Raw genomic sequence first — 24,487 nt, 5'->3', positions numbered from 1 at the left:
TATTTCCACCCATATTTATCATTTCATAAATAATGTACACATTCAATAATGTACCCGTGTCCTAAATGTATATAAAGGGTTGAGATATGTAGTTTGAGGCTTAATGGGACCTGTAGTACTCTGCCTATATACACGTGTATGCACTTATGTAAGAATTGAATATTGGCTTAAGTTTGAAGTTAAAGACTGAAGATATGAAAAATGAAATGAGCTGATTGATAGGTATAACCAGTTGAAGGAATTTCATCTTATATGTGGAGGTTAGGGTGTACCTGTGTAAGTAAAAAATCATGTAGTTAAAATTACCTTCAACATCACGTATACATAACTTGGATTTCTTAGTAAGCTCAAGCAAAGTTTATTTTTCTTCCAGCATTAGAATAGATTATTTTCCCTTGTCTGAGTACCAGACCTAGTAATGCTCCAATAGCTTTTGCTTGAGCCATAGTACGCAAAAAGTACACACTGTTTTCTTATACAATAGAATTTATCTTTAGCCACTTGGTAAGTTGAAATGTTCATATTGAGAAGAGATGCATGTGTTTGCTGAGGCTGTCTGAGGGAGGAGTAGATATGTTCTCTTGAACATTATAGCATATGCATATTGAGCAGAATGGTGGGTAGAATTGTCTTTTCCTCCTTTTGCTGGGGAGAGGATTTGTTGAGTGTGTAGTTGAATTTGTATAGAAGTTAAATGTAGTAGTTTCCTAGGTATTTGATACAGTCATATCTTGATATTAGTTTCAGAGTAGTCAGGATTAAAAGGGCTTTGGGAATAATTGAATGTAGAAAATAGTGTAATTTTTGTCTTCTTAGTTTTCATGGATCCCTTTGGGAGATTGATATAATTGTCCTTGCTTTTATTTAATACTAGAGGCACAGCGCACAAAATTGTGCGGGTAGGGTCCCTAGGCCTAGCCTCCTGCGATCTGGGCCATCTTCTGCCCATTCGCCAGTCCTCAGGCCAAATGCTGCCTCCGCCGCTGGGCTATCAGGCTGTTGGGATCACCAGCACATCCCCAGCTACTCGGGGGCTCAGGCCTGTGGGAAAGCGGGCGCCAGTGACTTCACCTCTATGCGCGTGCACTGGGCTGGCTGCTGATGGAACGTGCTGCCCACTTGGGACTGCTCATGTGGGCGCTGCTGGGGCTTGAGGCACTGATGGAAGCTGCAGGATGTGCCCGCGACCTAACTGCCCTGGCGTGTGTCTGCGACCTACATGTCCTGGCGTGAGCGGCCCCGAGCGGGCAGCACATTCCATCAGTGGCTGGCCTGGTGCACACTCATGGAGGTGAAGTCCCTGGCGCCTGCTTTTCCACAGGCCTGAGCCCCCGAGCAGCCAGGGATGAACTGGTGATCCCAATGGCCTGACAGCCAGCCTGGTCCTCCCGCCACCCACCCCGATTTCCCCAGGGAGGGAAATTGTCAGCTATTGTCTTTTTTTTTTTTTTTAAATATATTTTATTGATTTTTTACAGAGAGGAAGGGAGAGGGATAGAGAGTTAGAAACATTGATGAGAGAGAAACATCGATCAGCTGCCTCCTGCACACCCCCTACTGGGGATGTGCCCGCAACCAAGGTACATGCCCTTGACTGGAATCGAACCTGGGACCCTTGAGTCCGCAGGCTGACGCTCTGTCCACTGAGCCAAACCGGTTAGGGCAGCTATGTCTTTAGTCTCATCAAGATCACATGCCCGATGGATCACCATCACTAATGCATCAGAGCCTGCGGGCCGGGGGCAGGGACCAAGAGGTCAGCTTTTCAGCCTGCTAGCCAGTCCCCAGTCCCACCCCGCCCCTCTCGTGGGCAGGGTGGGAGGGACCGAGAGGTGGTCAGTGCCACCTCAAGGTGACTGGTCTTTCTGGTCGTCCTAGTCATCACGGACACTGGCTTTTTATATATATAGATTTGTCTTGCTGGTGTGTTTATTGCTGGCAGTTACAAATATGGAAGTTTGTTCTCTGGCTATGGATAAGTAGATAATGACACTGAAGATTAAAGAGTTGTGCTATACCTCAAATTACAAATTATAGGTACCTACTGAAATTTAGCACTAAAGATAGAATTTTGTCTTTTAAAAGCCTATCAGCTCACGGTAGATTAATGGAAAACAGATTATAGCTAAGAGGATCAGATATATACATATTAGCTATAATGATCCACCAGCATAAATATTGTTTCGAAACAATTTCCAATCTTTAAATTCTGTATTCAGATGGTGGGGGGGGTGGGGGGTGGTAGGATGGCTGTGGCTGATAATATCTATGCAGATTATCAGGCTAGACATATCTGCCTATCTTATTAAAATGTAGGAGACTAGTTGTTGGAATAAGCAGTTTTATGATACAACAGTAAAGGTAGAGGATACTTAAAAATAAATGCAATCCTGTCTTTGTGCTGATTTATCCATTCTCCAGGTTCAATTACAAGAAGCTGAGAGAAGGCGGGAAGAAGTCCAAAGTTATATCAGGAAGAGAACAGCAGAGCATGAGGCAGCACAGCAAGGTAAGGGGAAGAGGTAGTCATGTAAATTTAGTATATAATTCTGGGTAAAATTTTCTCCCCTTTCCATATTGTAGAGACAGTATGTAATTTGGCATTTTGATTATAGCTCAATAAAAATAGCTTTTAAACTAATAAAGCACCTTTATTTCTTTAATATTTCTTAGGGTTTTACAGATAAGCACTCTAGCCCTGGCTGGTGGGGCTCAGCTGTTTGGAGTATAGTCCCTACACCAAAAGGTTGCGGGTTCAGTACCTGGTCAGGACTGGTATGGGAAGAAAACAGATAGATGTTTCTCACATTGATTTCTGTCTGTCCATCTGTCTGTCTGTCTCTTTCCCCCTCTCCCCTCTCTAAGTCAATTAGCATGCCCTCAGGTGAGGATTTTTAAAAAAAAGCAGTCTAATAGCCTTGTTTAAAGCATTAAGTTGCAAAAAAATTATAGTCCATAATAGGGTAATGGGACCCTTGCTGTGTGTTTCCTTTCTGTACTTATTTATTCCTTTTGGTTCTTTGATCAAATCTTCATTTGATTTTTTTGTTTCTCAGGGACTCACTTCCTATATTGTGAAGAGAAAAACAAGAGCGTTATTATTCCAAGTAGTTGACTTCAAACTTCCTACTCCTTAAATACTAACTTTCACCACTTATTCTTAATTTTATAAATATTCTAGAGGCCCGGTGCACAAAAATTTGTGCACTCGCGGGGGGCGGGGGCATCCCTCAGCCCAGCCTGCCCCCTCTAACAGTCTGGGAGCCTTCACAGGATGTCCTACTGATGTCCCTGTGGGGAGCGGGCCTAAGCCTCAGTCTGGCCTCCCTCTGTGGAAGGCAACTGGCCGATCAGGTATATAGATACTTTCTGAAGGCAGCACAGACTCCTTCCTTATTTCTTTCCTCTGTGGTTGGAGAATAGGGGACTAAAAGGTGGAGACAGAACTGTGGCCGGGCCTGGGGCTCTTGTAGGCAGCAGAAAGAAGGAGAGGGCTGGGGAAAGTCTAGACACGGTTTTCTTCAATTGTCCTCCCTCCCTCCGGGCCCCTCGCTCTGTTCTTTCCTTGTCGTGGTGGATGCTTGGGCCTCGGACTGACAGGAGCCCAGCGACGGTGGAGTTCAGCCCCCTCACTTCTCAGCTGAACATATAACCGCCTCACATTCCAAGTGGAGCTGTTTTCAAGTGGCTAAAGTGCTGGCAATTCATGCCTCCGGCCTTTCCCCTCTCAGGTTTCCTCCTTGGGTTAGTTGCAAACTTCACGGAGACACTGAAGCAACTCTGCCCTGGTAGTTCTGCACTGGCCCCTGCCCGGGCCCGGCCAGGCACTCTTCCTTGAGGTCTCTGGGTCCACAGTCTGAGCTCAGGGAGGTCACCCAGAGCCCATTCCCCTGGACAGGTAGGGCAGGGGGGCTAGCTTGAAGAGCTGGAGGAAGATGGCAGATAAGAGTTGGTATGAACCAGCGCCTGCTTAGCCAGACTTCCTAAGCTCCCCACTGGGCCCAGGCTGGGCCCCTTCCCCAAACCAGGAGGATCCCAGCTGAGGTCCCCTCCCTGCACCCAGTGCTCTCCTCCCTGTTCTACCACTAGGGGAAGGGAGCAGCTCACCTGCTCTGGACCCTGCCAACCTGGCAGGCTGAGGCACAGGCGGTGCAGCCTAGGGTGCTGGTGGCTGCGAGCTTTCTCCCCCTCCCTGAAACGTGGGGTGGGGTTGCAGCAGCTCACAGCCATCCCTGGGCACCATGCATGGAGACACTGCTCTCCACTGAGCCACCATCCGCCCTGGACCTGTGGGGGTTGGGGTGGCCTCGGGCTCCCACTGGCCCCACTGAAGCCAGACTCGGCTTGGCCGGCCACCCCCGCTGCCGAGGGCTGCGCATGCCCCACGGGCCTCATCGCCCTCATGAATCACCGTGATCTGGCTGTCCCATCCCAGGAAGTGGCCATCCCGATCACCATGGCTCACTCCCTGGTGTAGTTGGGCCTGCCAGCAAGCATGTAGGCAGGAGCTGGGCCTCTGAGGGGAAGGAGGAGGCATGCGCGGGCCAGGGCAGAAGTGGGGAACTTGGCGGTGTAAACACAGGCCCCCCCCCCCCACGTCGTGCCGGCCCCTCGTGCTGCATTCCCAAACCCCTGGGTGCCCCTGCCCAGCACTGTGCTCTCGGGCCTGGGGTGGGGGTGAGGGACCTGGAGCTGCGGCCTGAAGGCAGCCCTCGCTGGCTTGGAATCACAGTGGTCGATCAGGGAGGGATGTGGGATGCCAAATTCCACCTCTCTCTCTCTAAATCTCTCTCTCTCTCTCTCTCTCTCTCTCACTCGGAGTGGGCCCCGTGTGTCTCCGGTGGGTGGGCGAGGGCTCGGGCGAGGCGATCGGCACCGCTTGCCTTTGCCCCAGCCCCCGCCCGCCCCTGGTCGCACACGGGGGCTTGGATGGCGGCTTGTGCTGTCCTACCCTGCCTGCAGTATGCAAATTAGCTGCTATCTTTGTTGGCGGTTAAACGCCATCATAGTTGGCAGTTAATTTATATATCGCCCTGATTAGCCAATGGGGAGCGTAGCGAAGGCACAGTCAATTACCATGTTTGTCTATTATTAGATTAGATATGGGAGATAATGAAGCTGGTGTGTTACTTATGTCTCCACTACTCATTTTCTCCTATGAAAGAGGCAGTGAGCTAATAAAATATAATTTTATAATTTGGATCTTTACACCTTTGGTTTCTTGTGATTTTTTTTTTTCTCCCCAAGTATTTCCCTTTGGTTCAATATATAAATATACCCAAGATATTAAAGCCCTATTTCTTTATATGTAAAGTTTATATTTATGTTAAGATACATTAGCTTATTCTTAAAATTAATATTTTATATTTAATCAACAAAGCACATGTGAATCTTGCCAAAAGAATTGTAACTATAAACTTATATAACTGCCCAGCTGGCATGGCTCAGTGGTTGAGTGTCGACCTATGAACCAGGATGTCACCTTTTGATTCCTGGTCGGCGCATGCCCAGTTTATGGCTTGAGGGCATGCAGGAAGCAGCTGATCAGTGATTCTCTCTAATCATTGATGTTTCTATCCCTCTGCCTTCCTCTCTGGAATCAATAAAAATATATTAAAAAAACCAAACAAGATCAAAACTATATATAACTATAAACTATCGTAGCTAATAAAGTAATATGCAAATTAACCATCACTCTGATACAAAGATGGTGGCGTCCAGTCCTCAGCCCCACTAGAGTCCTCCAGTCCTGGGGTGGGGGGGTGGGCTGCTGAGAGCAAGGCCTGCTTGGCTGTTGCTGCCGTGACGACCTGGGAGCGGCCAAGCAGGCCCCGTAGACAGCAGAAAATGATGGGGAGCGGGCTTAAATCGTCAGTAGGACATCCCCTGAGGGCTCCTGGATTGGAGAGGTTGCAGGTTGGGCTGAGGGAACCCCCCCCCCCCCCCGGGCCTCTGGTCTATACTAATAAAAGGGTAATGTGCTAATTAGACCGGACATCCATCCAGACGTCCTTCTGGACAAAGCCACAGTGGCAGGGGCCGAGGCAGAGGCAGTTAGGGGTGATCTGGCCAACAGGGGAGGGCAGTTAGGGACGACCAGGCCAGCAGGGGAGGGCAGTTAGGGGCGACCAGGCCGGAGGGGAGGGCAGTTAGGGGCGATCAGACTGGCAGGCAGAGGCAGTTAGGGGCGATCAGACAGGCAGGCAGGTGAGCGGTTAGGAGCCAGTGGTCCACAGAGATCGGGCCTAAACCGGCAGTCGGACATCCCCCAAGGGGTCCCCGATTGGAGAGGGTGCAGGCTGGGCTGAGGGAATCCCCCTTCGTGCATGAATTTTGTGCACCGGGCCACTAGTGTAACTATAAATAATAAAACTGTACTCTGATCCAAAGCAGTTACTTTTGCTTTTAGTGTTTTCTATCATAACTTTTTAAATGTTGGAGTGCGGGAAACGAGTTAAGTCGGCTCGCGTGAATTGCGCGTACTCCGCGGGAGCCGTCTTTAACTCGGTTCATATAGATTTGCGGTGGAGTGCGGGAAACGTGTAAACTCGGGCCGATTGTAACTGCGTATTACCAAATATTTGTTTGTAATCCACCCTTTTGGTGGATGGAACAAAACCAAAAGACAGAGCCATCTTATATTTTGGCGGGAAATTCACCCGCACTCCAAGTGTTAATATAAGTGATCTTTTAATGGAAAGTAACTGCTTTTTTTAAAAATTAAATTTATTGGGGTGACATTAGTTAATAGGGTCGTATAGGCTTTAAATGTACATTACTATGATAAGATGATATGTATATTACAATGTGTGCCCACCACCCAAAGTCAAATCATCTTCCATCACCATACATTTGGCCCCCTTTACCCCTTACTACCCCTCACCCCCTTCCCTCTGGAAACCACCAGTTGTCTGTGTCTCTGAGTTTCAGTTTTATGTCCTACATATGAGTGAAATCATATGGTTCTTAGCTTTTTCTGACTAACTTAGTTTGCTTAGCATAATATTCTCAAGGTCATTCCATGTCACAAATGCCAGTATTTCATCTTTTCTTCTGGCTAAGTAGTATTCCTTAGTATGTGCCATATCTTCTTTGTCTACTTCTCTATCAAAGGACACTTTGGTTGTCTCATGTCTTGGTCACTGTGAATAATGCTGCAGTGAACATAGGGATACAGATATCTTTGTGAATAAATGTTTTTGAGTTGTTCGGGTTGATACTCAGAAGAGTTTTTTGAGGAACCCCCATACTGTTTTCCATAGTGGTTGTACCAATTTATTGTCCCACCAGCAGTGGTGGGGGTTCCTTTTTCTTTACAACCTCTTCAACACTTATTATTACCTATCTGTATATATAAAAGCCATCTGTATATATAAAAGCCAAGTGACCGGAATGACGAAATGACCAGAATGACTGGTTGCTATGACCTGCACTGTGGTGGCCAACCGGCCCGATCAGGGCCCCGATTGGCCCTCCCCAACCTCCCATAGCCCCTCCCCCCTGCTGGCCTGGCCTAATCGGCCCCCATCGTGGTGGGCTGGCCAGACCCCACCTGTGCATGAATTCATGCACCGGGCCTCTAGTCTTGTTGATAATAGCCTTTCTAACAGGTGGTATCTCATTGTAGTTTTGATTTGCATTTCCCTAATAGCTAGTGAAGTTGAACATCTTTTCATATACCTGATAGTTGTTTGTATGTCTTTTTGGGAGAGGTGTCTGTTCAGGTCCTCTGCTTATTAAAAAAATTTTTTAAAATTGATTTCAAAGAGGGAGAGAGAGAGATAAAAATACTGTTACTGGGAAACTCTTGGGTGGACTCTGGCTGCCCGTCGCTGTGTCCAATAATGAAGGCCGGGTTGAATCATATAAGGCGTTTATTGAGAAGGCTAGCCAACCAAGAAGACAGCATGCCTACAAGCATTCAATTCCTGTCTTACAGCAAGGTGCAGGGGACAGGATTATAAAGGGGCATGGGCTAGGATGAGGCTGGGAATGGAATGCAGATATGTGCAGCCCTGGAGGTCTGCAGACGTCAGCTATTGTCTTTAGTCATCAGGTGATGAGATGATGTTTTGAGTCCTGGTGGGTTGGTTTGACCCTGCTTATCGGTTCTGCTTGCTGGATTCACAGCCAAGTCACCTCCTCAATCGCTTCGCACAGGCCTTGAAAAAAGTAAACTTTAAGAAAAACTTAACCCCCTATTCACATATAAGAAACTTAACCCCCTATTCACATAAGTATATGTGTTTTAAAATTTAAAATAATATGATTATTTTTCAGATTAATTCAGGTGCTCTATCACATTATAAGTCCCTCTATCATTATCAGTGATGAGAAAGAATAATTGATTGGCTGTCTCCTGCAGCGCCCCTTCTGGGGATTAAGCTACTACCTAGGCATGTGCCCTGACCAGGAATTGAATCAATGAACTTTTGGTTCATGGGTTAATACTCAACCACTGAGCCACACCGGCTGGGCTGTATGAGTGCTTTATATATTTTGGATATTAATCCCTTGTCTGAGCTGTTGCTTGCAAAAAAACATTTCCCAGTTGGTTGGTTGCCTTTTTTTTTTTTTTTTTAATACTTTCTTTTGCTGTGAAGAAGCTTTTTAGTTTGTTATAGTCCCATTTATTTATTTTTGCCTTTACTTCCCTTGCCTTTGGGGTCAAATTCATAAAATGTTCTCTATGACCAAGGTCCATAAGTTTGCTACCTGTGTAATTTATTGTTTCAGATCTTATATTTAGGTTTTTGATCCATTTTGAATTAATTCATGTACATGGGGATAAATTAACCTAATTTCACCTTTTGCATGTGTCTTTCCATTTTCCCAGCACCATTTGTTGATGAGGTTTTCTTTTCTCCATTGTGTGTTTTTGGCTCCTTTGTTAAACATTATTTGCCCATATACCTGTGGTTTTATTTCTGGGCTCTCAATTCTATTCCATTGGTCGGTGTGTCTGTTCTTCTGCCAATACCATGCTGTATTGATTATTGTAGTCCTGTAGAATAATGTGAAGTCAGATAATGTGATACCTCCAGCTTCTTTCTTTTTCTCAGGATTGCTTTGGCTATTCTGGAACTTTAGTGGTTCCGTACAAATCTTGTGATATTTTTTGTTCTATTTCTTAAAAAACACACATGCTATTGCGATTCATTTACTTATTATTAATCTTCACTTGAGGATATTTTTTTATTACTTTTTCAGAGAGAGTGGAAGGGGGGGGGAGAGAGAGAGAGAGAGCGAGAGAGAGAGAGAGAGAGAGAGAAAGAGAAAGAGAAACATGAATGTGAGAGAGACAAATCCACTGGTTCCTTCCCATACCTGCCCCTACTGGGAGTGGGGAGGGAACCCTTGACTGGGAATCAAACCTGCAATCCTCTAACCACTGACCACATCTGCCAGGGTGACATTGGGATTTTGATGAGGATTGATTAAATCTATATATTGTTTTGGGTAATACTATAGCCATTTTCACTATGTTGATTGTTCTAATCCATGATCAGGGAATATCTTTCCATTTTATTGTGTGTGTTTCAATCTCTTTTAATAATGCTTTGTAGTTTTCAGTATATAGGTCCTTCACATCCTTTGTTAAGTTTATTCCTAGCTATTTTATTCTTTGGTTGCAATTGTATCATATCTCTAATTAAGCATATTATTTATATTTACACTGCTGTCTCATGATAGGCATCAGTTAACTTTCTGTCACAGAAAATGAGTGCTTAATACTCTCACACCACCTTTCCCTCATCCTCCTGATAAGGTTATGTATACTTTTTGATCATGTCAATATTCATTGTTTGCATCATTATGACTCTGTACTCAGTGCTGAGCCAAGAAAAATATTAAAACTGCAATTCTTTTCTTGAACAGTGTTTTAATTTTCTGGAGCTAATTATTGCTTTATGTTTTTAAGTTGCTTGATCTTTTACCATTTATATTTTTTCCTGTGGTTAAACTCCCTTTAACATTTTCCCCTCCCCTAGCCTCTCAACATGTTAGATAGTGGAGACCCTATTAGTTTTTCTTGGAACCATCTGTCTGGAGTACTTAGTCTTCCTGTTTGAGTACCTTACTTTCTAGGTTTGCTCCATAGCTATCTTCCTGAGACTTAGTTTTGTCTCTTTATCCTGTTTTTTGGATCTTGTGTCACTGCCATCTTTCTTGCTTTCCTCTCTTATTTAATAGCAAATGTTTTAGTAGCTTCACAAGAATAAGCCTTGAAATGCATATGTTTGTATATCTGAAAATGTTTTTATTCTTTCTACTTTCATGCTTGTTTTATAGTTTGACTAGATGTAGAGTTCTGGGTTGGAAATAATTTTCCCACAGATTTAACTTCTGTTGCTGATAAGAAATATTATGCTCTTCTGAGTTCTAAACCTGGACATTATAATTATGTCTTTAATTTTCAGGAGCTCTTTTATGAATTCTGTTCCATTCTGATATTAGTATCTTCTTATGGAAGAAACATCTAACCTTTCTTAAAACATATCTAATGCACACATATACACATTCCTTCTTCTTCCCTCTATTTCCATCTCTATTCTCCCTGTTTTGGACTTGATTGTGTTATGGGGCCAGGAAGCAGCTCTCATAATGCCTGGTATTGTGATTTCCTGAACCTTTCTAGGTTTTTAGAATCCTTTCCCTTTCCTCTAAGTTAGTGATCATCTCACCATTCATTTTGTCTTAATTTCTTGTGATTTTTGGAGTTACATTTACTTATGATTGCATCAAGGATAGTTTCTCTCTCTCTCTCTCTCTCTCTCTCTCTCTCTCTTTCTCTCTTTTCTGTGTTGGGGTTATTAGAAGAGAAGCAAACAGAAAATTTTTACTTCATCTTACACCAGGACATTTGTCAGCTTTCAGCATCTTTCTCTGCTTTCCAGGTAGGAGAGTACAGGGAATTTACAAGAAATTCACTAAATAACTTACTAAAGTACTTACTAAGAGGTCATTGGAAATCAAGAAATGGTATAGCCCTGGCCAGTGTGGCTCAGTTGGGCGTTGTCTCATGCACAGAAAGGTCGCCAGTTCAATTCTGGGTCAGGTCAGGGTACATGCCAGGGTTGTGGGCTCAATCCCCAGTAGAGGGCATGCAGGAGGAAGCTGATCGATGTTTTGCTTCCCTGGCGATGTTTCTCTCTCTAAAAAAAAAAAAAAATCAATAAAAAAAAGAAATGATATAGCAGTTTTAAACATCATGTACTGTTCAGTTAACACATTTATTGAATATGCATGTGCTGTGTGCCAAGCATTGGTCATAGCTCTGGATTCAGAAAAGGTAATCTCTGATTTCAAAAAGCTGGGTGAGAAGACGAATTAGTATGGTGTGGCAGGTACTGTGATTAAAAGTAAGCACATAGGCTGTTCATATGCAGGCAGGAAGGAGGGAGCAGAGGAGACATTCAAGGAGGGTTTTCCAGAGGAGATCGTGTCTACACTAAAGATGAGTATCAGTAACCAGGAAAGGAAGAGACCTTTGTAAAATACAATGCTTTGTTACAGATTTACAGAGTAAATTTGTGGCCAAAGAAAATGAAGTACAGAGTCTGCATAGTAAGCTTACAGATACCTTGGTATCAAAACAGCAATTGGAGCAAAGACTAATGCAGTTAATGGAATTGGAGCAAAAAAGGGTGAATAAAGAAGAGTCTCTACAAATGCAAGTTCAGGTATCTAGTTTTCTCTCTTTTAAAAAATAAACGTGGGCAGGAATTGGATGTATCTGAATAGAAGAGGGAGGATAGTCTGCCTTGTCCTAATTCTGGAGTGGTGATGAATAATTAAAACTTAATCTTTGAGCATTTGTCACAGTATGGGGTTTTTGAATATATACTTAAAGATGTCCTCACCCACAGTCTTAGGCTTTTTGTATTAGATTAGGAACAACACAACATATTCTTAATTTCTACCTTGTAAATTAACTTTCTTAGAAGAATGCCTAACATTATTGTTGTAAAATGACGTCTTTTGGAATCAAAGAATGCCTTTCTAAAGATAAACACATGTACCTGTAACTCATTTTGTTCGTATGCATTGGTATATTTAGTAACAACACACTTTTCCCTTTCTTCTTTTTGGTTGCTATTTATGAAAGGATATTTTGGAGCAGAATGAAGCTTTGAAAGCTCAAATTCAACAATTCCACTCCCAGATAGCAGCCCAGGTAATGGTGCTTTCTTACTGTTTATCATTACTAATAGCTTCCTAGCTGTGTAACTAATCTCCTGAGTGCCTGTTGAGTGCTGAGCACTGGATTAGTCATTGGGAGACTAGTCATTGAATCAGCATTGATGATCCTGAGTGCTAAACTCTCTGATAATCATAATAAGAAACAATAAGAAATTCAAATTCAGCTAGTTGAAAGGTGGGTTATAGAGTTTTTGCCATAGGAAGAAAAAAATGTCCACAGTTCTGTCACAAAACAGGAGGAATTGGCCAAATGGTGTCAAGAATAGTAATTTGTCTATTAGAAGTGTTCTCTACTATTGACTAGCCATAAAGGAAAATTTTATACTCCCTCAGGTGGTAGCAGTATGCTGATCATAACTCTCAGATTATATATGCAAAAGGGTCATTTTAAGATTTATATTTCAGTTTAGTGAGTGGAGAAACCTTCCAAAGTTTTGCAAGTGGTATTACAAGACCTATTTTTCTTTTGCAGCATTTTAATGTAACCCATCTAGGTATTAACTATTTCTTGTTGAAATTAATGTTCGATCCAAAGAATTGATTATTTTTGAGATATCAGAGGAGCAGTTAAAATACTCTTAATGTGCTGATTTGGTTTAGCCTTCTACCATTTAATTAAAAAAAGGATATATTTTTTTATTATGATAGATAGGTAGATACAGTCTTTGGAATATAAATAATACAACAGTGACAAAAAAGAAAAAACTTCTAGTACTTAACTTGTTTCCATTATATACATATTGTGAATTTTAATTCTATAACTTTAAAATTCTAAAAATTGTAGAAAAATGAGTAGTTTGGAATAGAAATCACCTTTCTATATAAAAAGTAGTTTTAACATTAAAAACTTGTTTTTAAAGTTTCAGGCAAATTTAAAGTTCTAAAACTTTGAGATAGCAAACATTTCCCCCCACCATCACCCCCTATTTGCTTTCTTTGTAGAAACTGTAGTCTAAAATTAATTAGGAAGAATTATTTAATATAGGGAAGGATGCTTGTGTGTTTATGGAGGTGTATGTATATATAAATTATCAATTCAAATTGGATTAAAATCCAAGTTATTAGCTGAAAGAGAGCTCTAGAAATCTATCAGGAATTAAATACTTAGAGGATGCTATAAATACCTTTTAAAAAGTAAAGATCAGCATAGGTATTACCAAAAAGTAATTCTTACCTTAATCATGAACTATTATCATTTCATTATTGGAAATAGTTACTAAGGAAAAGAAGTACAGGGATGAAAAATGAACTTCATGCTATTTTCCTGATGTTTTGTTTCTTTGTTGAATGTTGGTGATCAAATTTGCCTTAAAAATAATAGCTACTATTTAATGAACCCTTGCTATGGGCCAGCTGATGCCTTAATAATTTTATATACTTTAATTTCTTTTGATTTTTAATGATTATTGTAAAACTTTTAAACTTTGTCCTAAATGCTTTTATGTTGACACTGTTTTTCTTTCTTAGACCTCTGCTTCAGTTCTAGCAGAAGAATTACATAAAGTGTAAGCCTTCCTGTCTACATTTTTCTTACAATTGCTTAGTCACCATTAACTGATTACCTGCTGGATTCAGTACTTATGATTAAATTTATATTCTAACTTGTTCAGAAAATGCAACTAAATTTGGAGCAACTCTCATCCTCTCGCCTGCCCCCATCCCTCTCAATGATTTGGCTCCTGAAAAGTTAAATGTTCTGTGTTTTGTCTTCATCATAAAAAGAATTGGAGAATTTTTTTCATTTGGGCTTGAGCAGTTATGTGGGAGAGATAATTATGATTTGAGATCAGAGGAAGTTAGTTTTTGTGTCTAATAAGTAGTTGCAGGTATTCTGTATCTAACTATACGGTGGTGGCCAAAACAAAGTTCTGTGTTTTTGTGTATTGTGTAATTGAGTTCAGAAGCCCTAAACTCAGGTTTTGACATTGCCAGGGTTGTGAGCTTAAAAAAGTTACTTATTTCACTTCAAGATTTAAAATAGGGGTAGGTATTTTAAGGATCTGTAGTAATGCATATGACAGCTATTCCTAAACTGAAAGGGGGACTACAGAAATGGAAGGTACAGTTTATGTGAGAAACTGCTTTGATTTGTGGTTTGACTTCTGAATATTTATTGAATGTGCAAATGTATTTCCCGTTAAAGGATTGCAGAAAAGGATAAGCAGATAAAACAGACTGAAGATTCTTTAGCAAATGAACATGATCATTTAACAAGTAAAGAGGAGGAACTTAAGGTACAGTAATTATTATAAATGGCTGCAGTATTTTACAGTCATTGAGTTACCCTGATCTTGTAATCAGTATATGTGTTTATGAAGAAGAAAATACTCTAGCCCCGTGGTCGTCAAACTGCGGCTCGCGAGCCACATGCGGCTCTTTGGCCCCTTGAGTGTGGCTCTTCCTAAGCCTTAGGAGTACCCTAATTAAGTTAATAACAATGTACCTACCTATATAGTTTAAGTTTAAAAAATTTGGCTCTGAAAAGAAATTTCAATCGTCGTACTGGTTATATTTGGCTCTGTTGACTAATGAGCCGACCACCGCTCTAGCCCTAGTCAGTTTGGCTCAATGGATAGAGCGTCGACCTGTGGTTCGATTCTGGTCAAGGGCACATGCCTGGGTTGCAGGCTTGATCCCTTGTAGGGGATGTGCAGGAGGCAGCTGACCAATGATTTTCTCTCATCTTTGGATTTTTCTCTCTCTCTTTCCCTCTCCCTTCCTCTCTGAAATCAATAAAAATATATTTAAAAAAAAGAAAATACTCGAATTCATCTGAAAAGTGTCTCTTTTCTAAACTACAAAATCCTTTTTACCCCTCTAAGAGGAAAAGTTTAAAGGTTTTTTTCTCACATGATATAATTGACAATAATTTGGAAATATGTTAAACATCAGGAATTGATGGTTTTTCTTTCTCATTTAAGAAATTATAATGTGAGACTTTTGCTTTGAGACCTTTGCTTAAGTAGAAGAGTGTTTTGCAAGCTTCAAAGTCAATTATATTAAGTATTTCTAATTCTATTTTTCCTTTTTGTTCTAGGATATACAGAATATGAATTTCTTACTAAAAGCTGAAGTACAAAAATTACAGGCCTTGGCAAATGAACAGGTAGATCTTTATTGCTTTTTAAGCATTTACCTCAGAATTTCAGTTTGTCTATACTTATTTTTATTGGTATTGCAAGCTCTAATTTTACTCATGCAGATAGCAAATAAATATAATGGTTACTCGGGTATGGCTGCATGGTATGTTGTTGAAAGCCTCTTCTATTTTACAATGCCTCTCACAACCCATCTAGATATTAATTATTTTCATGTTGAAATTAATGTTCGATCCAAAGAATTGACCACTTTTGATATATCAGAGGAACAGTTAAAACACTCTTAATGTGCTGGTTTGTTCTAGCTTTCTACCATTTAATTAAAAATGGACATATCTTTTTATTAGGATAAAAGTTGATCAATAAGTACAAATATTGGATTGCATAATGTATTAATATTGCTTTAATTTTACTTCAAATATATAAAAATGTAACTTTTTAATATGTAAAAATAAGTAAAAGAATAATTTAGAGTACTGCCTGAGAAATGACATAATTCTCATCTCATTCTAAACACAGGCTGCTGCTGCACATGAACTGGAGAAAATGCATAAAAGGTAATTAATGTATTGTACATGGAGTCATTCGTACATTTATGTCCAACTATAATTACAGGAAATATAGCTGCTTATAACTGATACTTGTGCACATAATTTATGTATACTTTCTGAATATATTACGTGTTTTAATTGATTTTTTTCTCATAGTATTCGTGTTAAGGATGATAAAATAAGACTGCTTGAAGAACAGCTACAGCGTGAAATTTCAAACAAAATGGAAGAATTTAAGGTGTGTGATTAAGCTTGTTTTTTGAACAACCTTGTAATAGTTTTCAGTTGAAGTGAATCTAGAAATACTACTTTTATGTGTAATGACTCTGAAACAGTGTTTCTAGAATTTATTTGGGGACTTATACAAGCAATGAATTTTATCAGATTCTTCTTGCCTAGATTATCTTATTTCTTCTTGTAACAGACTTGAAATTTGTTTTGCTCCTGCCTTTTCTCTACAGTTTTCAGTTGGTATTTTGTGATGGTTCTATCTGCCTATGTTGTTGATGCACTGCTAGTTTTTGGTCTGGCCAACCAGCTTGAGTGCTGTAAAGCATTCTGATTCCCAGAGTGCATCTCTGTGTAGTATGATTTGCTTCTTGGGGGCTTTTATTTACTAGTACTCCCTTATGAAAGCAGGGTTTCCTAGATTCCATTGGCACAAACTGTTCAACTTTTTGAAATACACATGAAAGCAGTTCAAAGCACAGTGTTAACACCGTTTTGGGTTAAACTACATGACTGAAATAGGGGGCTCGGTAGAATTTGTTTTAGAGATTATTGTACATGTACTTTATACTAGTACTGTATTCCTGTACTCTGGAATGTATTCATTAAAACTGGAAACTGGAGCCGTGTGAGATTTGTATTCTTATGTACATTAGTGTATAATTCACCTGCCACTTTATTAGAACTTAAAGCAATAATATGGGTTTGATATTTTTTTAAAAAGTTACTCAAATTATTTCATTGTTACCTTTTCTTAATAAAACAGTAAATTGAGATTCTTTCTTCCAGATTTTAAGTGACCAAAACAAAGCATTACAATTAGAAGTTCAGAAGCTACAGACCCTTGTTTCTGAACAGGTAAGGCTTTTCATGAGTTAGTTACAAGGTAGAAATATCTAGTACATAACAAGATTTGCTTCTTCTTAAATAGTAACCAGTTCATTTACTTTGAAAGATATTGATTGTATTTTTATTGTTTTTGTGCTTATCAAATATCCAAACTAAGGAAAATATAACTTTACTTCCTGAAAGGAAGTTAATGCTAACATGCTTGTCAGCATCCCTCCCCCCCAAAGGAAAGAAAAATGTAATAGGATGCATAAAAAGAACATTTTAAGTTATTTTGATGCATTTGGCTCTTAGGATGAAAGTCCTCAGACTTGGAGCTTCACATTTTCTAAGGCAGCATGGTTCCCTAAAGGAGAATGGGTTTGGCTCAGCCAGTGTGGCTCAGTGGTTAAGTGTTGACCTATGAACCAGGAGGTCATGGTTTGATTCCCAGTCAGGGCACATGCCCATGTTGCTGGCTTGATCCCCAGTAGGGGGTGTGCAGGAGCCAGCTGATCAATGATTCTCATCATTGATGTTTCTATCTCTCATTTCCTCTCTTCTTCTCTGAAATCAATTAAAAAAAAGAGAGACGGAGGGAGAGAAAGAGAGTATGGGCTCGAAACCTAATACCAGCATTTAAAGCAGTGATGTTGATCAAATTGCTTAACCTTTCTGAGGCCTCTCATCCCAAGTCTTTCACATTTTATTTACATCATAAACTTGGTAGATTTAAATGGGTAAGTTTATGAATAGTGTATAGCCTAGTGCTTTGCATATAGTAGTTATTTTAAACCTCCATATCTTTCCCTTAGATATTTATTTTTTCCATCTCATTTCCACCCCATACTGCCATCATATTTTTTCTATATTTATAGCAAGCCATCAAAACTCTAGCAGCCTGAATAAGCATCCTATATAATAAAAGCCTAATATGCTAAGTGTCCGACTGTTCATTCGACCAGTCGCTATGACACGCACTGACCAACAGGGGGCAGACACTCCAACCGGTAGGTTAGCTTGCTGCTGGGGTCTGGCCGATTAAGACTGGGCGAGACGGGCCGGACACACCCCGGAGCCCTCTCGCGGTTCCTCCCCGGCTCCGATCATGCACTCTGGGGTCCCTTGGCCTGACCTGCGCCTTCTCGCAATCTGGGACCCCTCGGGGGATGTCCACAGGCCAGGCTGAGGGACCCCACCTGGTGCATGAATCCGTGCACCGTGCCTCTAGTAGCTCCATAAATTAGAGCCCTGGGCAACATCCATTTTATGTCTGTTCCTGAGGGTTGCCTTCATACTCTTCTACACAACTTTTCAAATTTCAGTGTTAAAAAATATTCTAAAAACTCTTGATATTAGATGACACATTAAAATAGAAGCTTGGCATGTGTTTCTAATACAGTTAAATTTTTAGAACACACTTATTGGAAGCTGAAATGTAAGTTATTGCAAACGATAGCACTTCTTTCAGCAGGTGCCTACTTTCTTTTTTATTTTATAATCCACATTTATGCAGGTATTGCATTGGTGTAAGTAGCTGTGCCAAGTACTGTGGAAGTATTTTGGAAGTATTTTGCTAATATCCTAACAGGATAATCCACTTATTTTTCTCCTCCCTTCAGTTTGATACTAGTTACTAGGTGTATCGGTTAATAATTCGAATTTTGTAGTCAAAGAAAACATAATTTCAAAAGAAACATCAAAAGTGCTTTATTCAAAGTATTGTCCATTACACATTTTCCCCATATTTTAGGTAATTTGTGGATACTGTCCCAGTAGAACTTGTTTTGAGGCAAACCATTCAGAGACCCAGTTTTCCACTTCTTCATATGTTTTGAAGTGCTGCTCAGAAAGCACATGTGCCATTGATTGGAACAAGTGGTAATCTGAAGGAGCAAGGTCTGGTAAATGCAGCGGGTGGGTTAATACTTCCCAGGCAAGATCTTTTAACATGTCTTTAACTGGTTTTGAAGTGTGTGATGGTGTATCATCATGAAGCAAAATTACTTTGCTGTGTCTTCTGGCACATTCTGGTCATTTCACGATCAAAGCTTGGTTCAGATGGATTATTTGTTGTCGGTAGTGATCAGTACTAACGGTTTCACTTGGTTTTACAAGCTCATAATACACCACACCTTTCTGATCCCACCAAACGCAGAGCATTGTCTTCTTTCGAAGCGATTTGGCCTTGCAGTTGATGTTGATGGTTGACCTGGATCAACCATGATTTTGTGCGTTTGGGATTCTCAAAATAAATCCACTTTTCATTGCCAGTCACAATTTGATGCAAAAGAGACTTTCGTTCATGCCGTTGAAGCAACATTTTACTGGTGACTTTCGATTTTCCACGTCTTTTGTTCAGTTGATTTGGCACCCATTTTCCTTCCTTTAAAATCTTTCCCATTGCTTGTACACGATCGGAAATTACTTGCTGAGTAACGTTTAATCTTTCTGCAAGTTGTTTTTGAGTTTGACACGCCATCTTCATCCAATAATGCTTGTAATTGTTGGTCTTCAAACTTTTTCAGTTGACCTTGACGTTCTTTGTCTTTCACATCGAAATCATCACTTTTAAAGCGTTTAAACCAGCATTCACAAGTATCTTGAGATGGAGCATGTTCACCATAAGCTTCCTGAAGTATTCAGTAGCACTTTTCTTCAAAATAAAGTAATGAACTAAAATTTCGTGCAAATGCTCTTTTTTTTGGCACAAAATTCGACATTTTTAAGCGTAAAAATATCTATGATGTTAACACCTTCAGCAAATTTGACATATGAAGTTTTGAAGCTTGCTGTCAATACAACAAAATAGCATACATATCAAATCGCAATATATATCAACATATGTGTAATTCCATCTACTGAAAAATATCCACATTATTAACAGGTACACCTAGTAAGTGCTTTGCTTAATCTTTATTACTTTGTATATTCTTTACCCCTGCAAATTAAAGTTAATAGAGGAGAAAATTCTGAACAGATAATACTTAGTGCAGGAATATGATTTCATGCCTCTAATCCTAAAGTGGTATTTAAATCTTATCTTAAATCTTATTCTTATTTCATGTTGTTGAGGTATAGCTTATAAGAGAGATGATATTTCATCAATTGTAAGTTTTTTTTCTACCTCTTAATTTAGCATCCATCTTTGAAGTCTGGCTGTATCTTACAGTCTCTGGTGACAGTTTGAGTTGGCAGCATTTTTAATTTTTAGTGCTACATAAAATACTGGTTGTGAGATGCAACGTCAATGACCTGGATTAGAGTAAATGATAGATAGATAATTTTTTATTTTTTTTATAAAATATATTTTATTGATTTTTTAGAGAGGAAGGGGGAGGGATAGAGAGTTAGAAACATCGATGAGAGAGAAACATTGATCAGCTGCCTCCTGCACACCCCCCGCTGGGGATGTGCCCACAACCAAGGTAGTACTTGCCCTTGACTGGAATCGAACCTGGACCCTTCAGTCCGCAGGCCGATGCTCTATCCACTGAGCCAAACTGGCTACGGCAGATAGATAATTTTTTATCCTCACCCCAGAACATTTTTTAACTGTAGAGAGAGAATGGGGTGGTATGCATGTAGGGGAGATGGGCAGAGAGAGAAACATCAGTTGGTTGCCTCCCATATGCACCCTGACTGGGGATTAAACACACACCTAGGTATGTTCCCTGACAAGGAATTGAACCTGAAACTTTTTGGTGTACAGGACAATGCTCCAACCAACTGAGCCATGCAGTCAGGGCTTATAGATGGTTTTTGATTGTGTTAATTCTTACCCAGAAAAGTATAATGTAGTTTTTGTGAGTTGGTTATTAGAGATTCTGGAACACCTACAGTGGGGCCTTGACTTACGAGTGTCCCGACTAACGAGTTTTTCGAGATACGAGCAGTGTCTCGGCCGATTTTTTGCTTTGAGTTGCAAGCTAAAATTCGGGTTACGAGCCAGCTTCAGATACCCCACCGCTAGTTGGCGCAGTGAACGTCACAGTGAACGCCACAACATCAGCCCAGCATCACGTGTCTCACTCGTTCACTTTTTGATTTGACATACGAGTAATTTGAGTTACGAGCTCCATCACGGAACGAATTAAACTCTTAAGTCAAGGCCCCACTATATTTCAATATGTAGTTTTAAACTTTCTAAATTAACTTTATGGGAGATTAAAGCAAATGCCTAGAAACTTATCAATCTGTCCTAGAGTTCCAGTATTAAAGATGCTGGTAAATCGTATTTAGGTTTAAAAGAAAATCTGAATTTTTAAAACTCTTTTGACTCTTGTTCTGTACTAAAAATGGTAATTCTCTATCATTAGGCAAGAGTGAAACCACTAGCCTTTAAGCTTTCTTTTTCTTAAAGGTAATATGATGCCCTAAAACTGCCATTTTAATATCTTATATAAACTATCACATGTGAAAGTTAATAAATATTAAAAAAATATATTTTTAAAAATCCTTTAATTTCTACCTTATTTAGTCAGCCTTTACTGTGAAGTTTCTGTGTGCATTTAGGTATTGTTAAAATAACAACTTTCAGCATGAAATGAAATTTTTAAACGAATAATAGTTGTATGAAGTTTTAGAAGTAGTCCTCAGAACAAAATTATATTAACATTTTTAAAATTTATTTAAAAGAATTATTTGATAAGAGTGGAAACTCATTTTATGGTACTAACTTAAGATTTGCTTTTTAATAATTCTTAGAATTTTTCTCTTCTGAAAACTCTCTTTTTTATTTTAAAATATTGTAGAAAGCATATGACTGGTGTTATGTTTTTGGTTGTAGTTCTGACTTATCTCGTCTTGGCAGACCAAAGAACCACCTCTTCGACTTTTTTCTGGTCATTTCTTTGTTATTGCTAATAAAAGAAGAGATAAAGATTAGTATAATGTTTTTTCATTTTTACCTTTCTTTAACCCCTTCCTACCCAGCAGTCAGAATTCCAAGTGACAGTTGAGAGATGAACAGTTCAGTTATTTAACAAAATGTAGTCCTTTTGCCCCATGGATTTTTATCCTGGAGGAAAAGATTGACCTTATTGAAACAGAAACCAACAATGGTGCCAGGTTGTTGTTTCTTAAGGTGTAGGAAGCAGAAAGACAACAAACACCAGGTAAGGGAACCTGTTTATACACTAAAGAAGTGAAAGCTCCATTTATAGATGATGCAAATAAATCAGTCACAAAATCTCGTTTATTCAGAATAAAATAAAACTTTCTGGGGATGAGGGTTCTTACGTGTCCTTTTTTTTTTTTTTGCGCATATTAACTTTTTAGCAAAGGAGCAGCACGACTTTTTATTTTATTCTAGTAGATTTTTAAGATTCAGTGATCAAGATTATTAAGTAAAACGATGGGAATAGGCAATTTTTCTCCTTGCCCTGCTACCTGGTTGTATTTTGCTGCAGACTAAATCATTATTATATAAGATATAGTTTTGAAAATTAGGTAGGGAGGGAAAAAAATTGGATTAGATTTGATCAATAATGTATAAGGTAAAAATGTTGGATAGATGCTAATTGGGCCAGTTTGTACAATTGAATAGTGAATGAGCAATTGACCAAGAGTACTTGTTAAACTGTGATCTCCTTAAAGGAATTCACTTTATTATTTACTAATTGAGTACATGCTAGAAACTATGCTATATGCTGAGGCTACAGAGATGGATGAGAATTGGTTCCTGTCTTCAAGACAGGTTTAGTGTGAAGATAGATACATAATACAGAAAAATGTGATGAATAAAATTCTTGAACAGATTAGGAGGAGGAGATAATGAATTCTATTTGAAGGAGGGTGAGGGTGAAATGTGCAGAGAATAGGGGACAGCTAAATGTGATTTTGAAAAAGGGCCATGAACTTGCCAAATGGCTAAGAGGACCATTCCAGGTCTAGTGGATACAGTATTAAATGTCATGACAGTATATGGTAAAATTGGTATATTTAGAGCATATTAGAGAACTGCAAAGTATGAGGTGTAAGGAGTAGAGAGTCAGTAGGGCCTAATAATGAAGAACTTTGTATGCTGTGTAAGGATCAGGAACTTGATTTGGCATATAGGTATGCCATTGAAGGGTGCTGTAAGAATAAATGAGCATTTTGTCTAGCATTTTAGATAGATCAGTGTGGTGACAGTAAGGTGTTCAAACATTGAATTTACATAGGGGAGAAGTATGTAGGACTAAAAGTAAAATACAACTAAATGGTTAAGGTGAAGATAACTTGGACTTAATAGTATTGTCTTTTTTTCCAATCTTCACCAAGGACATGTTTTTCATTGATTCTAGAGAGAGGAAAGGACAGGGAGAGAGAAACATCAATGTGAGAGAGAAACATTGATCTGTTGCCTTCCGTATGTGCCCTGTCCAGGGATTGAACCTGAAAACCTTTGGTCAGTGCATGGGGATGACACTCCAACCAACTGAGCCACACCGGCACGTGCATGTGTCCGTCCTTCCTCCCTTCCTTCCTCTCTCCCGCCCTCTTTTTTCTTTCTTTCATTTTAAAATGGAGCTTTAATTGACACTAACATTATATATAACATAGTGATTTGATATTTGTGTAAATTATGAAAAGATTACCACTGTAAGTGTGGTTAAAATCCATTACCATGCATAGTTACAAATTTTGTGTTAAGTCTTTATGTGAGACTTAAGATGGGCAAAAATCATCTTGACAAAAGATGTAAACTTACTGCATGATTTATTTTTCATAGTTTATAAATCTGATTAGAGACCCAGTGCATGAAAATTCATGCACTCGGGGGGTAGGGGGTTGGGGGGAGTCCCTCAGCCCGGCCTGTGCCCTCTTGCAGACCAGGAGCCCTTGGGGGATGCCACAATCTGGCCTCCTTCTACGGGAGGCGACCTGCGGGCCAATCTGGGGACAGTGCCAGCCGGAGAGCAGTCTACCCCTCCCTCCAATCGCCTCTCCACCACTGCCAGTCGCTGCCATCCCTTCCCTCTGCCCCCTGATCACCGTCCCTTCCCTCTGCCCTCTGGCACCTGCCTTGGCTGGCCTGGCACCACCCCGCTTGCCGGCCCCACCCCCTGCTGACAGCTTGTTCTGCCTTTTGGTCAATTTGCATATTAGGCTTTTATTATACAGGATTTAATATATGTTTGACAACTCTTACCTCCTTTCTGATGGTAGGAAGAATTTTTCCCATTTGGAAGTTCTTTCTGTACTTCTCACAAAATAATCCTTATGGATTAGAAGCAGGGAGAAGAATTAGGGTGATGTGATAGTTGAGAAGAGTAAAGCTGAGAGCCTAATCTAGGGAATAGAAGAAAAGGGGGTTAATTTTAGAAATATGTAAGAAGCAGAATCTTAGGATTTGGCAATGAAAATTGGAAAAATTAATAGTGTTTGTGAAAATGGTTGTAATAACATTGGGAAAAAATTAAGAAACTTAGAGAAATTAGGAGAGAGCAGGTAGGGATGGGTGGAAGATAGTGTTCAAGGAAAAGACCCTAAACCTGTTTTGTCAGGGTGTCTAGCTGCTGAAGGCCTGGGGATACTGAGGGGAAACTCTGCTTCTGGATACACAATGAATTATGACCATGAGGACTTCTGTAT

At 39.9% G+C, this 24,487-nt stretch overlaps 1 protein-coding gene across 11 annotated transcripts in view; it reads left to right on the top strand.

Moving 5' to 3' along the window:
- The window catches only part of KTN1 (kinectin 1), a 102,421-nt gene that overhangs the window by 27,053 nt on the left and 50,881 nt on the right, over positions 1-24,487 (top strand). For 10 of the 11 annotated variants that reach the window (XM_023763432.1, XM_023763435.1, XM_023763431.1 and 7 more), the window contains exons 10-18: positions 2,422-2,509; positions 11,518-11,684; positions 12,110-12,178; positions 13,672-13,709; positions 14,348-14,438; positions 15,242-15,310; positions 15,822-15,859; positions 16,010-16,091; positions 16,871-16,939. In XM_023763432.1, the coding sequence (XP_023619200.1) occupies positions 2,422-2,509; positions 11,518-11,684; positions 12,110-12,178; positions 13,672-13,709; positions 14,348-14,438; positions 15,242-15,310; positions 15,822-15,859; positions 16,010-16,091; positions 16,871-16,939 (711 nt within the window). The remainder of the gene's footprint in view (positions 1-2,421; positions 2,510-11,517; positions 11,685-12,109; positions 12,179-13,671; positions 13,710-14,347; positions 14,439-15,241; positions 15,311-15,821; positions 15,860-16,009; positions 16,092-16,870; positions 16,940-24,487) is intronic. The other variant, XM_023763426.1, reaches the window with a different exon arrangement.

The sequence above is a fragment of the Myotis lucifugus genome, unplaced genomic scaffold (assembly GCF_000147115.1).
Source record: "Myotis lucifugus unplaced genomic scaffold, Myoluc2.0 scaffold_284, whole genome shotgun sequence".
In the NCBI taxonomy this organism is placed as follows: Eukaryota; Metazoa; Chordata; class Mammalia; order Chiroptera; family Vespertilionidae; genus Myotis; species Myotis lucifugus.
Note: the sequence above shows the minus strand (reverse complement) of the source record. Positions and strands in the feature narration are given on the sequence as shown.